Source organism: Gallus gallus, chromosome 12, assembly GCF_016699485.2.
Source record: "Gallus gallus isolate bGalGal1 chromosome 12, bGalGal1.mat.broiler.GRCg7b, whole genome shotgun sequence".
Lineage (NCBI taxonomy): Eukaryota > Metazoa > Chordata > Aves > Galliformes > Phasianidae > Gallus > Gallus gallus.
In genome coordinates this window covers 11,222,096-11,235,128 of record NC_052543.1, presented here as the reverse complement: position 1 = coordinate 11,235,128, position 13,033 = coordinate 11,222,096, and the positions used below count along the sequence as shown (strand labels likewise).

Here is a 13,033-nt window from a genome sequence, read left to right as displayed (position 1 = left end):
GGCCATCCCTCTGTTTGCTTCTTTGTTTTAGTATTTTGCTACTGCAAGAGGCTGTACAAGAAGAGTCTTCTCTCTTGTTTTGCAGATACTGTAACAAATGCTTCGGGACCTCTACTAGTTGAAATAGCAAAGACTCCAGGATCAACGCTAGGAATCACACTGACAACGAGCACGCATCGGAACAAGCAGGTCATTGTCATTGATAAGATCAAGCCGGCCAGCGTGGTGGACAGGTACAGAGCTGAACAGACTGCTCCAGTTCTCCTTTTTTCTTCACTGCATTTCAGCCCCCTTTTCAGTCATATATCTTTCTTCCCTACCTCTCCTTGAACTGGCCATATCCACATGTTTGTGGCTCTAAGCATTCTGACTTATCATGGGTGGACACTCTTCACCATGAGTGAATGTAGTTCAGGGCTGAGCTGTGTATAAGCTGTACAGCTCAGCTGTATAAGCTGAGCTGTGATTTAAAAACCTCAGATCTGACTGTCCTGGAGCTGTGAAACACCCTGTTTAGAGCAGGTAGGTAGGGCTTACTGTCCCGTTGGTTGAACACCCAGCTGGGCTATGGCCGTGTACTACTGAAAACTTAAAAGATCTTTCCCAAGGCACCAGCATCACTGATGTAGACTTGGACCATTGGAGTTGGTATTTTTGTCAATGCTTGACCCTGATGTTCAAACTGAAAGTAAAAAATGAGATGCGGAAATACATTCAGACAAAGCAAAACAGATGGAATTTGTCCATTTCTGTCCATTTCCCAACCACAAGGACATGAATGTTGGCTGTGTATATAATTACTCTTGCTATTTCCTTTGCAGATGTGGAGCACTGCATGTTGGTGACCATATTCTCTCCATCGATGGCACAAGCACTGAGCACTGCTCCTTATTAGAGGCAACTCAGCTTTTAGCTGCCACCTCAGAGAACGTCAAGCTGGAGATATTACCTGTTCACCAAAGCAGGCTGCCTTTGAAGCCCCCAGAAACAGGTGTGTCCTTCATACAAACACTGTTGGTTGCCCTCAAAACTCAGATGAGGTCCCTACTGGTGGCTCTCACTGCTTTTGAATGCTGGTAATAGACTCTGAAGACAAACATCTGTGGAGGGGAAAAAAATATTTTGATGAAATGCATGTGATTAGATGATGTTCAAGGATGTGCATAGGAAAAAAAGGTAGCATCTGTGCTTGAATAGGAAAATTGGCATTGGGAATCCTGGAGTTTTGCAATGCTGAGTGCTGTGCAAGCTGCTTTCTTAGTACCTCAGATAAGAGACTTTAATGGAGAGGGAGGGAAACAATGTTGGTGCTGGCAAATGTTTCCAAGCTCAGCTTTCATCTGCTTGCCTAGTAAGGCTTTGTAAAGGACATGTCAGCAGCTAGACAGGATTCCACTGGATTTCCTTAGGAAACAAAGCTGAAACACAAGCATTCATTTTCTGGACCAGCCTGTCTGAATGAGAGCTGCTGCTGTGTTTTGTTTTGTTTTGTTTTTTTTCCCCTCATAGAAATACTAGAAACAAATTCTGGCTCAGTAAACCCCAAATACCTGTAGATTTCAAACATCATTAGGAATTCACCCTGTGAGCATCCTTGTTGCCTACCTTTAGTTTCTCCTTCCATGTAAGAGGCTGACTCAGGCTCTCTTATGTACAGATTTGTGAAATTAGTCTACCAGTAGACTTGATGCAACATTTGCCTGCAGTTTTCTTAGTCATAGAATAATGGAATCCTTTGAGTTGGATGGGGCCCTTAAAGGCCATCAGTCCAACTCCCCTGCACTGAACAGGGACACCCACAGCTCCATCAGGTGCTCAGAGCCCATCCAGCTGACCTTGGCTGTCTGCAGGGACAGAGCACCCACCACCTCTCTGGGCAGCCTGTGCCAGTGCCTCACTGCCCTTATTGTCCATATTGGTAATCGTGTATTTCAGCTGTTTCGGTCTCAGCCCCTTCTGCAACCGTTTTCCCACACTTTTCCTTTATGTGCATGCATTTTAATAATATTGATGCACAACAGCTACGGGCCCAATCCCTTTTCTGTTCTCTTCTAGGGAGGTTTGGTGAAAGGAAGAAATTATCTGTGTTGTCTTCTTTAATGTGATGCGGTGAAACATAGAATCTAATAACATCTTCATGTCTAGAAATAAATCTCTTACACATGCAGTCCCATTTGTGCAGAATTAAAGCCGTTTAACAAAGGGGACAGATGACTTGACCTTTGTGCCCAAGACAAAATGGAAAGCTATAATCCTTTTTCAACTGCTGTTAAAATGAACTATTCTACTTCTTCCATTAGTGCCCTGGTCTTAATCTCCATTCAGGATGTATGCATTCAGCAGCATCATGAGAAGGACGATCTGGGGAAGGACAGCTCTGTGTGTTCGGAGCTTTTTTACCAATACCTCCACACATCAGATCAATGTCCCCACTTTGGTTAAACTCTTAAGGACGTGAGGGATCATAGGGAAGGGAAAAAATATGGTCTTTGTGGTCTAATGCTGAAGCACAGGATTTGTCAAATGGAGTTAGCTTTCTCTGCTGCTCCGGGGGTGTTTGGAAAGACTGTGGGAGGATTATGCTCACAAGATCAGCGGGAGCGGATGGTGCCCAGGAGCAGTGCTGGGATGGGTGGTGAAAAGAGAGGGAAGCATGGGAAGGCTCTTGTAGGTTTTTATCCCCAGAATGTCCAAAACCTATTTTCCTTTCCCCCTGCAATGACATCTGAGTTTCATAGGCATTATTTTCTGTTGTGTCAGCTATGGGCTGAGAACTTAAAGACAAATGGATATGAATGGATTAAATCATTCTGTATATATGCCCATGAGCTCTGTCACTTGTATTCTAAGTATTTAATTTTATTAAGAATTTTTTTTTTTACTAGATTCAGCTCTGTTTACTCATTTGATGATTGCTTTTAAAAGCCTCCTGACTGTGAGATTGCTTTTGAATTCACAAAATAGAAATGCCAGAGCTGAAAGTGGATGTTTTAAGAGCTTGATGGAGTAAATGCTAAAGTCACTAAACCAAAGACTTTAAAATCGCTGTTTCGGTCAGAAAATCTGACCTAAGTGATTTGATGCCTGTGGTGCATGGACACAAGATGGATCTTCATTGATAGAGGCATTAAGTGACGATCTTTAGAAGAGCTCTCTGGGTTGAGCTGAGTTCTCCCTGGTTTGCACTCAGAAAGCTCTGTAGTGCCAGCACTGGGGGGGTTCCCACCCACAGGGAGAGCACAGAGAAGGTCTCATTTGGGAAGGGTGGTTGCTGGTAAGCACCAGTGGTGGGAAGGTTGAGAGCTGCGTAGACAGCATGGTACAGGGAATCAGGAGATAAATCCCAGTGCTGCTGGGCAAGGGAAACTGAATTGACCCCATGGTACCCGTGAGCGAAAGGGGCGTCAGTGAGAGGTAGGATCTGTGCCTGAGGGTGTGTTTTGGCCACTGCAGAGAGGATTTGTGGCATCATGGCCTGATGAAAACAAAGCCACATCTCCTGGGACAAGGGATTTCTGGGTAGTGGATGTCATGCTGCAGAAGATCTCTGCTAACACGTATTGGGGTGGATTTAGGGTTGAAACTAAAGCAGTTGTATGGCCTTGAATAGGGTCTGCCATGTTGGTACCACATCTTAATTTATTGTTTGCCATAGCATTGGCAGCTCTTCCTGTGTTGGTGGCCTTGTGTAATTGCCTTTAAGCAGCAGTGTATAAAATCCCTTTTGTTCTGGTAAGCTGGAGTTGGCCCACTGCTGCTCCCTTTTCCATATGTGCACCCTGCCATGGATTCCTGGCCAAGAGCAGCTGCTAAGCACCCAAACGCTGAAGCCAAGCAAAGTGCTGGAAGCACCGCTTGGCATTGAGCTTCATCCTGGGAGGGCAACAAGGTGGGAAGCAGCACAAGGAGGTTTCCCCAGTGCTGTCGGATAATGCTGATGGCCTCTGTTGGAAACTCGTGGCTGGAGGCAGCTTCTGCACGTCGCGCAGCAGCCTGCAAATGGTAATGACATCTGTGTGCTGCCAGCACAGCTTAGTCAGGCTGTTGGCTCAGGACACAGAGTCTTTTTAGGGGAATGGGTGAATTTCTGCCACTTTGCATCAAGTGTCATGAGGTTACATGGGGATGCATTTTTGCTGCTGGTGCTTGACACTGTGCTTGTTCCCTGACTTGTTCAAAAGCAGTGTGAGTCTCTTCTCTACAGTCTCCCAGCTTCTTACCTTTTCTTTCTCTCACTTCTCCATGCCTGTGGTGATTTCTGCTCCCCTGGGTGACATCAGTCAAGGTGCAGAAGAGTGACCACCACCACTGCTGGGACCCCTGTGTCAACTACTGTCACACCCACCACCCTGGGCACTGCAAGACGCCCACTTGGAACCAGACATCTGGACAGGATTACTGCAAATGTAACCCCCCTGCACGGTGTTGCCCCCGTCCCTATGTGTGTTCATTTGTGTTGTGCCTCTCCATTTGCTCCACATCCAACTCAGTAGTCTGGGATGTCACTTATTTCCTCCAAGGTCGGTTGGATCTCTCCTCATAGGTGCACTACTGAGGTGCAAAATCAGTATCTGGTGCAAAATCAGTACCTACAGCCCACACACAAATCCACTAACTTCAATTAGAGCAGAATGCTGGGCAGACCCTTTGCTCTCATTCTTTGGTCCCCCACTTTCATATGGGCGAGGGAAAAACTGGAGTTGCTGTGAGCTAAGGAGAGCAGCTCTGGCGACATGTAGGGACGTGGTACACCAATGCACCCAGCTCAGCTTTGCTGATGCAAGCTGTATGTTAGAATTGGGAAGCAAGTGAGCCTAGTTGCTCAGCAGATAGTTGAAGCTATGGTTTCCCAGCCCTGAAGCTGAGAAGAAAGAGGTAGTGCAAAACCATCAGGAATTCAGTGAACACCCATTAGGTGTGAACAGACTGCATCCTTAACATGCTCTCTGTCTCCCCAGCTCTGGTGGCTGCCAACTTCTCATCTCCCACCATGAACGCGCAGGGCTTCCCCTGCCAGAACTCGAACACGCTACCTCGCAGCTCCCACCCCATGAGCCCCCGCACCACCATGCTGAGGAGGAGGCAGAAGAAGAAGGAGCACAAGAGCTCATGTAAGGGTGGTGTTGGGCTGGGGATGGGTTGGACATGATGCTCTGCTCATCTTGCTGGCTGTTGGCTGGCATAGGCCTGCTCATCCCAGCAGTCAGGGCCTTGGTGACCCCTTGGCACTGCCTGTGACTGTGTCTGCTCTAACTTCTGCCTCTCTCCTCCTCTCAGTGTCATTGGCCTCCAGCACGGTGGGACCTGGCGGGCAGATAGTCCACACGGAGACAACAGAGGTGGTGCTTAGGGGAGACCCTTTGAATGGCTTTGGACTTCAGCTCCAGGGAGGCATCTTTGCTACTGAAACCCTGTCCTCCCCACCTCTCGTCCGTTTTATTGAGCCCGACAGCCCGGCAGAGAGGTTAGAGACCTTGCCCTTGGATGCTGATGGTGCTGCTGATGACCATTTCATGGTTTGGTTTGTTTTCTCTCCTCAGAGGCTCATTTAGATATTTACTGTCATCTTTGTAATATCTCCCATTCTTCACTGGGCATGGTTTACTGTCACTGCCATTTCTGCACTCGTCGGCTGACCGTGGCCTCCCTCGCATCCCAGGTGAACGTCTTGGCACCAGGCCGTGGCTGTTCTCAGAGGAGGAAGGGAGTGTGTGTCTGTGTGTGAGCACCATTCCCATCCCTTTTGTTTCGTTTCTTTTTCTTTCTGGCTGAAAGATAAAGCTTTTGTCTGTTTGCAGAAGGAGAAAAAAGGTATATAAGTGAGCCCTGGAAAGTGTTATCTGCTTGGTTTTGTTGTAGCAGAATCCAGCTATATAAATTCACCTTGGTGGTTTTGAACCACCAAGGAGAGCTCTGGGGTAGGACCTGGAAAAATAGCAGAAAATGCTGGAAAACAGCAGAATGAAGGAGCAGCATTACTGATGTGTGTGACCCTGAGGATACTGAGAGCAGTGAGTCCTGCGGGGGCTGAACCTCAGCGTAGGAGCCCTGGTTAAACTTCTTCTGAAGTCTTTGCTGGTGTAGATGCCCTCGAATGATGTTTCTCTTGCTGGATGGACCAGGCCCCAGCATGGGACTGGTGTTGCCTTCTTGTGCCATCTGGTCCCTGCTTGTGTCAGGGTGGCAGGGAGCAGCGTGTGAGTCCAGGCAGAGGGTGCACGGGGACACGGGACTGGCACAGGAAAGTGCATTGTCCCAAGTGATGTAGATTGAGAGGTTCCAAAAGCTTTTTATGCTGTTTGTTTGCTTGCAAACAAGGTTTAAAAATGAAAGCGGTGGCATTCTGGATTTTTATCCTCTATTACCAGGGTGAAGTCAGCTCACACTGCAAAGCACCAAACTTCTTTTATAAATCAGGCAGCAACAAAGCCTGCTGTTCCAGGGGAGAAGGGAGATGTGCTGCAAGCTGCCTGGCTTTGCTTTATCCTCTTGCCAAGGCTGGGGTGAAAGTAAAGCCTCATGGCACAGCCCAGCCTGTCTCAATGTGCCATGTACTGCTCTCCCTCATGGCTCCCACCCAGCAGGACTCGCACTCCCCCGTCTGCTGCCCTTTGCTTTGTGGTGGCAGGGAGCAATCCTGTCTGTGTTTGCAGTATGGATTTGATTTGGGGATTAAACCTCTGCAGTGTTTCTTCCTTTCCTAGACTCTCTGGAAGGTAGACACATTATTACTCCCTATCTCTAACAGACTTTCTCACTCCACCCCTTGTTTTGTTTACTAGGTGCGAGATGAAGCCTTTGGGATCAGAATGAGACAGTGCTATGTCCACAGTTATCAGCAGGGAGGGTCAAATAGAAACAAGTGTGCTGTCCCTTCTTGGCTGCCCCCAAACAAGCAGCTGTCCGTCCATCCTCCCTCAGCTGTCATAGACAGCTGTGGAAGAATATCTGCCTTGTCCATCTCGGTATCCAAAATCAATGCTTCCTGCTGCGTTACATGTTTCCTAGCTCTATTCAGACAGCTGTTTGATCATCATATTTCTGGCTTTTGAGCGTGAAGAGTTTGCAAAAGGAAAGTTCAGCAGCTGCGTAATGCTGTCAGCACAGCTTTCATCTTCTGAGGCTGTGACTCACCCACCAGTGTGCTCACACAGATGTCAAACAGACACAAATATACAAACACACATGGATGTGTGCACCTAATCCATACAGGTCAGCTTGGGGATGTGTAAGGGCACAACACATTGGTTTCTGCAGCCAGTGATGTGCTTGCTTTGCAGCTTGAGTGACCACACGTACTAATGACAATGAAGGAAATCTTCAGCACACACCCAGCCCACAGTTTGAATTTGTGCTGCTCAGTGTCTAGCAAGGCACCTCCACTGCTCTTTGTGGAGTACTGTGTTTTGTGAGAGGGCGGCTGTGGTGGAAAAGGTGGGAAATGTTTGCTTTGATGCTGTGTAAAAGGTTCCCATAATCTCCCAGTCCTTGTGGCTGAAACGGGTTGTGTCCTCCTGTTACCTTGAAATGATGAAGTGATGTCTGTGTTGGTTCCTCCTTTCCAAATGGTGCATAGTGACCATAGCAAGAAACCTCTCAGTGCTGGAGGAGACCTCTCTCTTGTGCCACTCACCACCTTCATATTTATGAGCTGATACTTCCATTATGGTTTTGTGGCAGTATATATATCTGCAAGCTCAGGAAAGGACTGTAATTAAACGATGAAATTATTCACAAGGTTGGTTTCACATATCCTCTATGGAGTTGTCTGTCCTAATCCAGGTCTCCTTGAACAAACACTTCTGAATTTACATCTCTTAAAATAGCTGCCCGTTTTCCATGGGTGGCATGAACTCGGGCAGCAGAGTGAATGTGTTGCAAGTTTAATACCTTCCCACTAATAAGATAACCTTCCTGGGCTCTCTCCAAACTTACTCATCTCTCAGCTTTTGATGGGCCGCAGACAAAAACTGTTGTTTGTGCCGTCTTCTCTAATCTGGATGTGGATGTTTTTTGTCTTGATAGCCTGGCTTTTCATATACATCCTGTTGTTTGGAGGTGAATAATACAGCCAATATCCACTGCCTTTGATGTTTCCTTCATGTGCCTGGAAGCTGCAGTACCATCTTTTCTTACAGTTGTAACAGGTGTGAGTGATAAAGAATGGCCAGAAGGATCAGTAAAAATAAACAGCTTTCTATGAAATATCTACGAAGTTGATGTCTGGAAAGGTCAGGGCAAAGGATGTGTTTGATCATTAAACAGCAAGGGAATATGGGTTCTCTAGAGAAGGCTTAAAACAGGATAGCTGATCCTTTTAAGGGAAAACTTTGTGGTAAAACAACTCCAAATGCAGAGGCAAATCTTGTTCTTGTAACTCTGGATCTATTTTGGAAACCACACTGCAGCTTACACTAATGATGGACGAGTGCTTTCTCATGTTCTGCTCAAGTGGACGGCCTTCCAGACAGGTGACAAGTGGAAATCTGAACAGATGTGCTCTGATGAAGAATGTGGATGAGGATGACCAACCTGTTGCCCATGGCCAGTCATGGGGAACGCTACACTCTTATCTTTGTAGAGCCATCACACAGTTCAGATTATAGCTGTAGGGGATAATATGCAGGATTGCCTTACTGGTGAAGAAGAGGGTGGATAGTGAATGTAGTGGTTCATGTGTGAATAAACATTGCTTATAAATACAGAAGAGTCTCAGGAGACAAACCATACTGTAACAGCATGTCTTGAACATAGCAGCTTTGCTGTTGTTATTTTACTTCCAAAGTGGAAAAAAAAAAACCTGCTGATCTATGCTTTTCAAGAAAGTGGGTCTAAACCAAAAAGCCCAAAGTGCCAGTTGTGGTTCTACTGGCGGGCTATCACGTCAGGATAATATTGGCCTTTCAGGGCGGTTAAACAGTATCAATGTACATTTGGCTTCCAGAAATGTAATTACAGGGCATAAATGATTATCCAATTTGCTGAGATGTTTCGAGTTCGTTGGATTGCAGCTTCAGTATTAGCCATGTATTAAGCAGAGGAGTCTACACAATTTTCAGTGCCATTAAGTTGGTTTCCAGTGGGTGCAGGCACACAGAAAGAGATGTATACTATTAGATAGGCAGGAGGGCACACGTCCTTGCAATTTATCACTTGCATGTCTTGGCCATGGTGTTGACTTTCAGTAGAGGAAGGTTTTATTTTATTTTTTTTCTTTTTGGAAGCTTCAGGAAATATGATGAAAAATATTGTTTGGGAGTGAAGTATGTCTGAGGTTAAGCAAGCCGCAGTGCTTTCCTGCCTTGTGACCTTCCAGGCTGTACTGGCCCTGGGATGCGTGTTGCAGGATGAATTATCATCTGTTTGGGGCCACTTGTGCAGGATTTGTCACTACTTTCTGTGTTCTAACAGATTTTCTTGTCAAAAAGTAACTCATGGCTGGTTGTGGGGTTGTTTCTTTCCTACTTTCCTCTTTTATCCCTGCCTCCTTTCCCTCTTTTCCCAATGTGGACTACAGGTGTGGGCTGCTGCAAGTGGGAGACAGAGTCCTTTCTATCAACGGCATTGCGACTGAGGATGGGACTATGGAGGAAGCTAATCAGCTCCTGCGGGATGCTGCGCTGACGAACAAAGTGGTGCTCGAAATTGAATTTGATGTTGCAGGTAATTGCAAAGGACTTGTTGCTCCTCGGCACCTGTTGGACTCTACCAGTGCTTTTGCTAACCTGTTGGAGGGATTGTGCTCACAAAAGTATGTGAGGTCTTTGATAGACTGCAGAGACTGAGAGGACCCTGTGAGGGCCTTTCCCATTTTCTGTTGTTCTCTAATGTGCACTAAAGTGAAGAGTCCTTCCTCTCATCCTTCCATAAATGCCTTCTTCTCACAACTTGACTGAGAGAAATACAGCAAATAGATGAAGAGGTCACTTATTCTTTAAGCATTGAGTCATTAATATGAATATTTGTACTAATCTATGGCCTTGAAGCAAGAAGGGAGCAGAAGCTATTGGCTGAAGTGTGTAGCCTTATATTAAAAGAAAAAGGCTTTTTTTCATTTTACACTGACAAAGATGCCTCAGATTTGAAGTACAGCATGATATGAGCAATTCACTTGATGTTCAGGGCATGTATTTTTAATGAGAATCCAGATTTTAACCTGAAGTCCTCGGGGCACCTGATAACAACCTTATTTGAACCTATAAAGCTGAGTTTGATGGGGTTGTTTTTTTCTTGGTTCCAAAGAAACCATCCATGCCACTGAAAACTCTTTTCTCCTATTTTCTTTTTGTCTGTTTCTGGTTTATAGAGTCTGTCATACCCAGCAGCGGCACTTTCCACGTTAAATTGCCCAAGAAAAGAGGTGTAGAGCTTGGAATTACAATCAGCTGTAAGTATTGCTCAGTCTTGCAGTAGCAGTTGTGAGAGCCACTGCTTTCCAACATGGCACATCAGAGAGGCCCAGCAGAGAACAAAAAGATTATGTGGGGTTTTCTGGTAGCACTCACAGCGCTTGCAGTTTTTCCAAATTGAATTGGATGTGTGGCTTTTGCCTCCAAGAGCTGGCAACTGCAAAAGAAAAGCAGCTGCTGAAGGGTCAGGGCAAAGGATGCCTCTCTGAGGGGCAGCTGAGCAGTTGCTGTTTGCCACGGACTAATATTATGCTACATTATTAGTAATATTATTTTTATTTCCAGGCCTTGGTGGGCTCCAAGAGAACAAGGCATCAACCTTTTTCTTTCTTCTCTTTCTTTTCCCCTAGCTCTTGGTTAATTATCTTTGTTTCTGTTTTGGAGTGTATTCTAATTTAAAGACCTTTTGGCCTCTTTGGAGAAGACACTGTAAGGAGATGACATAGGCAGATCCATCCATTTTGGGTATTAGGAAAAACTCCAGAAGAGCGGTGAAGGCACTGGCACAGGGAGATGATGGAGTCACTGTTTCTGGAGGTATTCAAGAGATGTGTAAAGTGGCACTGAGGAACATGCTAGTGGGCAATACTGTTGGTAGGTAGACAGTTGGACTTGGATGATCCTAGCGGTCTTTCCAACTTCAATGATTCTATGATTCTATCTCAAATTTTGGGGATGCTGAAATCTTCTTCTGGATTGTACCAGTGAATTTTTTCTGTATGCATATGTGAGTGGTGTCATATCACTCATCCTTCTTTCACTGCTGGGTAACCCAAGTTGAATCATCTTAGATTGGCCATGTCCAGAGGCAACCACCACATCTCAGATATGAGACAAAGCAGCTTGCAAAAGTACAGTAATGAGAGCTTATGTCTCAGCCCTCAGGAGCACAGACTCAGCTGTCTCTGGGGAATGGAGTCACAGAATCATAGAGTTGTTTGAGTTAGAAGGGACCCTTAAAGGCCATTTGGTCCAACCCCCCTGCAATGCACAAGGACACCTGCAGCTCCATCAGGTGCTCAGAGCCCATCCAGCCTGACCTTGGGTGTCTCCAGAAGCAGGGTGTCCACCACCTCTCTGAGTTGCTAAGAACACTTTAATAGTAAGCTTCGTTAAAGTAGATTAGTTATTTGCAATTACTTCTTGGCATTTGCTGCATTAGTTGCTGTGTTAATTGGAGATGTTGTGGTCTAAGTGGTTTGTTTCCCAGAATAGACTTGAACATCTACAGAGTGATTACTTTGTCATTTCCTCTCCCAGTTTCCCCATTTTATGCCATGTGAATACTCACAGTACGTAACGTTTGGCTTGCTAGTATTTACTCTTTGAAGACACCGGAGTGCTTTCCAAAAGCAGTGAGGTGTCCATAATGACTGTTACTGTAGGCAGAGCAGGACCCAGTGGGGCAGAGCTCACAGTGCATTCCCCACCTTCTGCACTGGCATTGCAAGGTCAGGTAGAAACCCAGGATGATGGATCTGGTAGTAAGCATCTACTGGCCTGAGCATGGCAAGGATTTCACCCCTATTAAGCTTCAAAGTTTAGATTTGATTTGGGACCAGAGAGCAAAACGAACCTGGAAGTTGCTAGTAAGAATATGAGCTTTTATTTGCGGAGTCTCACTTAAACGGATCTGCTTTGGATGAGCATTTACACTTCAAACATATTTTTATGTTGAAAATATTTCCGTTTGAAATCTGTTCAAAAAATTGATTTCACACTCCTTTTGGAAATCACTGCTAAATAAAAAGACAGCCACCCCTGGGTTTTAAATAGTCAGATGCCCATTGTCAATGATTAAGCTGAATGATGGAATAGATTTGATCTTTTTGATTGCTGAACGTGTTTACAGGATTGTTTAAGTAATGAAAACATGTAAACCTAAGATTATGTTTTGTTGTTTGCTGAGTCAGAACTAAAATTGTATCTACAAATGGAGCAAGAGATAGCAGAAAATGCGGGGGCAAGAAGGAAAGTTGAATCCTAATTCTGCTTTCATAAATTAGTCCCCATAAACCTATTTCCACAGGACCCTTAGCGAACTATATCATCATTTTGTCACTCTGCATCTGACCAGGCAGATAAATATGCCCGTGTCAAACATTAGAATGAAAGCAAGCAGACGTATGGTAAATACCTCCTGCAGAGCCATGATGTGCATGCAGGAGTGTGATGCAAGCAGCGAGAGAGGAGAGGTAAAAATAACCCGTCTCTGTTTTGCTCAGTTCCTCCAAGTTGTGCTGATTTGAATGTTTGTTTAGATCTGGAAAGAGCTTTTATAGCTTCTTTCTGTCAAAGAAAGGCATATAACTACTGCTTAAAGTGGAAACTGGAGCAGATTAAATAGGTGACAGACTGGTTGGATCGGTACAAGACCTCCTGCGCTGCCATGGCCACAGATTTGTGTTTGTTCTAAAATGTCATAGTATGGCATACTGTAAATGAAATATCACAGAATCGTTTGAGTTGGAATGGACCCTTAAAGGTCATCTAGTCCAACTCCTCTGCAATGAACAGGGAATCATATGAAACATGAGTTGGTTTTGTTGAGTTTTACCCCTTGGCTTCAGCAGGCTCGTCAGTAGTTAATTCCTCGGTCTGGGAAGGGTTTCCACTGCCTTCTT

At 45.3% G+C, this 13,033-nt stretch overlaps 1 protein-coding gene across 3 annotated transcripts in view; it reads left to right on the top strand.

Moving 5' to 3' along the window:
• The window catches only part of GRIP2 (glutamate receptor interacting protein 2), a 216,375-nt gene that overhangs the window by 180,291 nt on the left and 23,051 nt on the right, over positions 1-13,033 (top strand). For all 3 annotated transcript variants that reach the window (XM_025154653.3, XM_040646724.1, XM_025154655.3), the window contains exons 8-14: positions 86-233; positions 822-991; positions 4,281-4,406; positions 4,959-5,111; positions 5,278-5,464; positions 9,518-9,663; positions 10,307-10,387. In XM_025154653.3, coding sequence (XP_025010421.1) covers positions 86-233; positions 822-991; positions 4,281-4,406; positions 4,959-5,111; positions 5,278-5,464; positions 9,518-9,663; positions 10,307-10,387 — 1,011 coding nt within the window. The remainder of the gene's footprint in view (positions 1-85; positions 234-821; positions 992-4,280; positions 4,407-4,958; positions 5,112-5,277; positions 5,465-9,517; positions 9,664-10,306; positions 10,388-13,033) is intronic.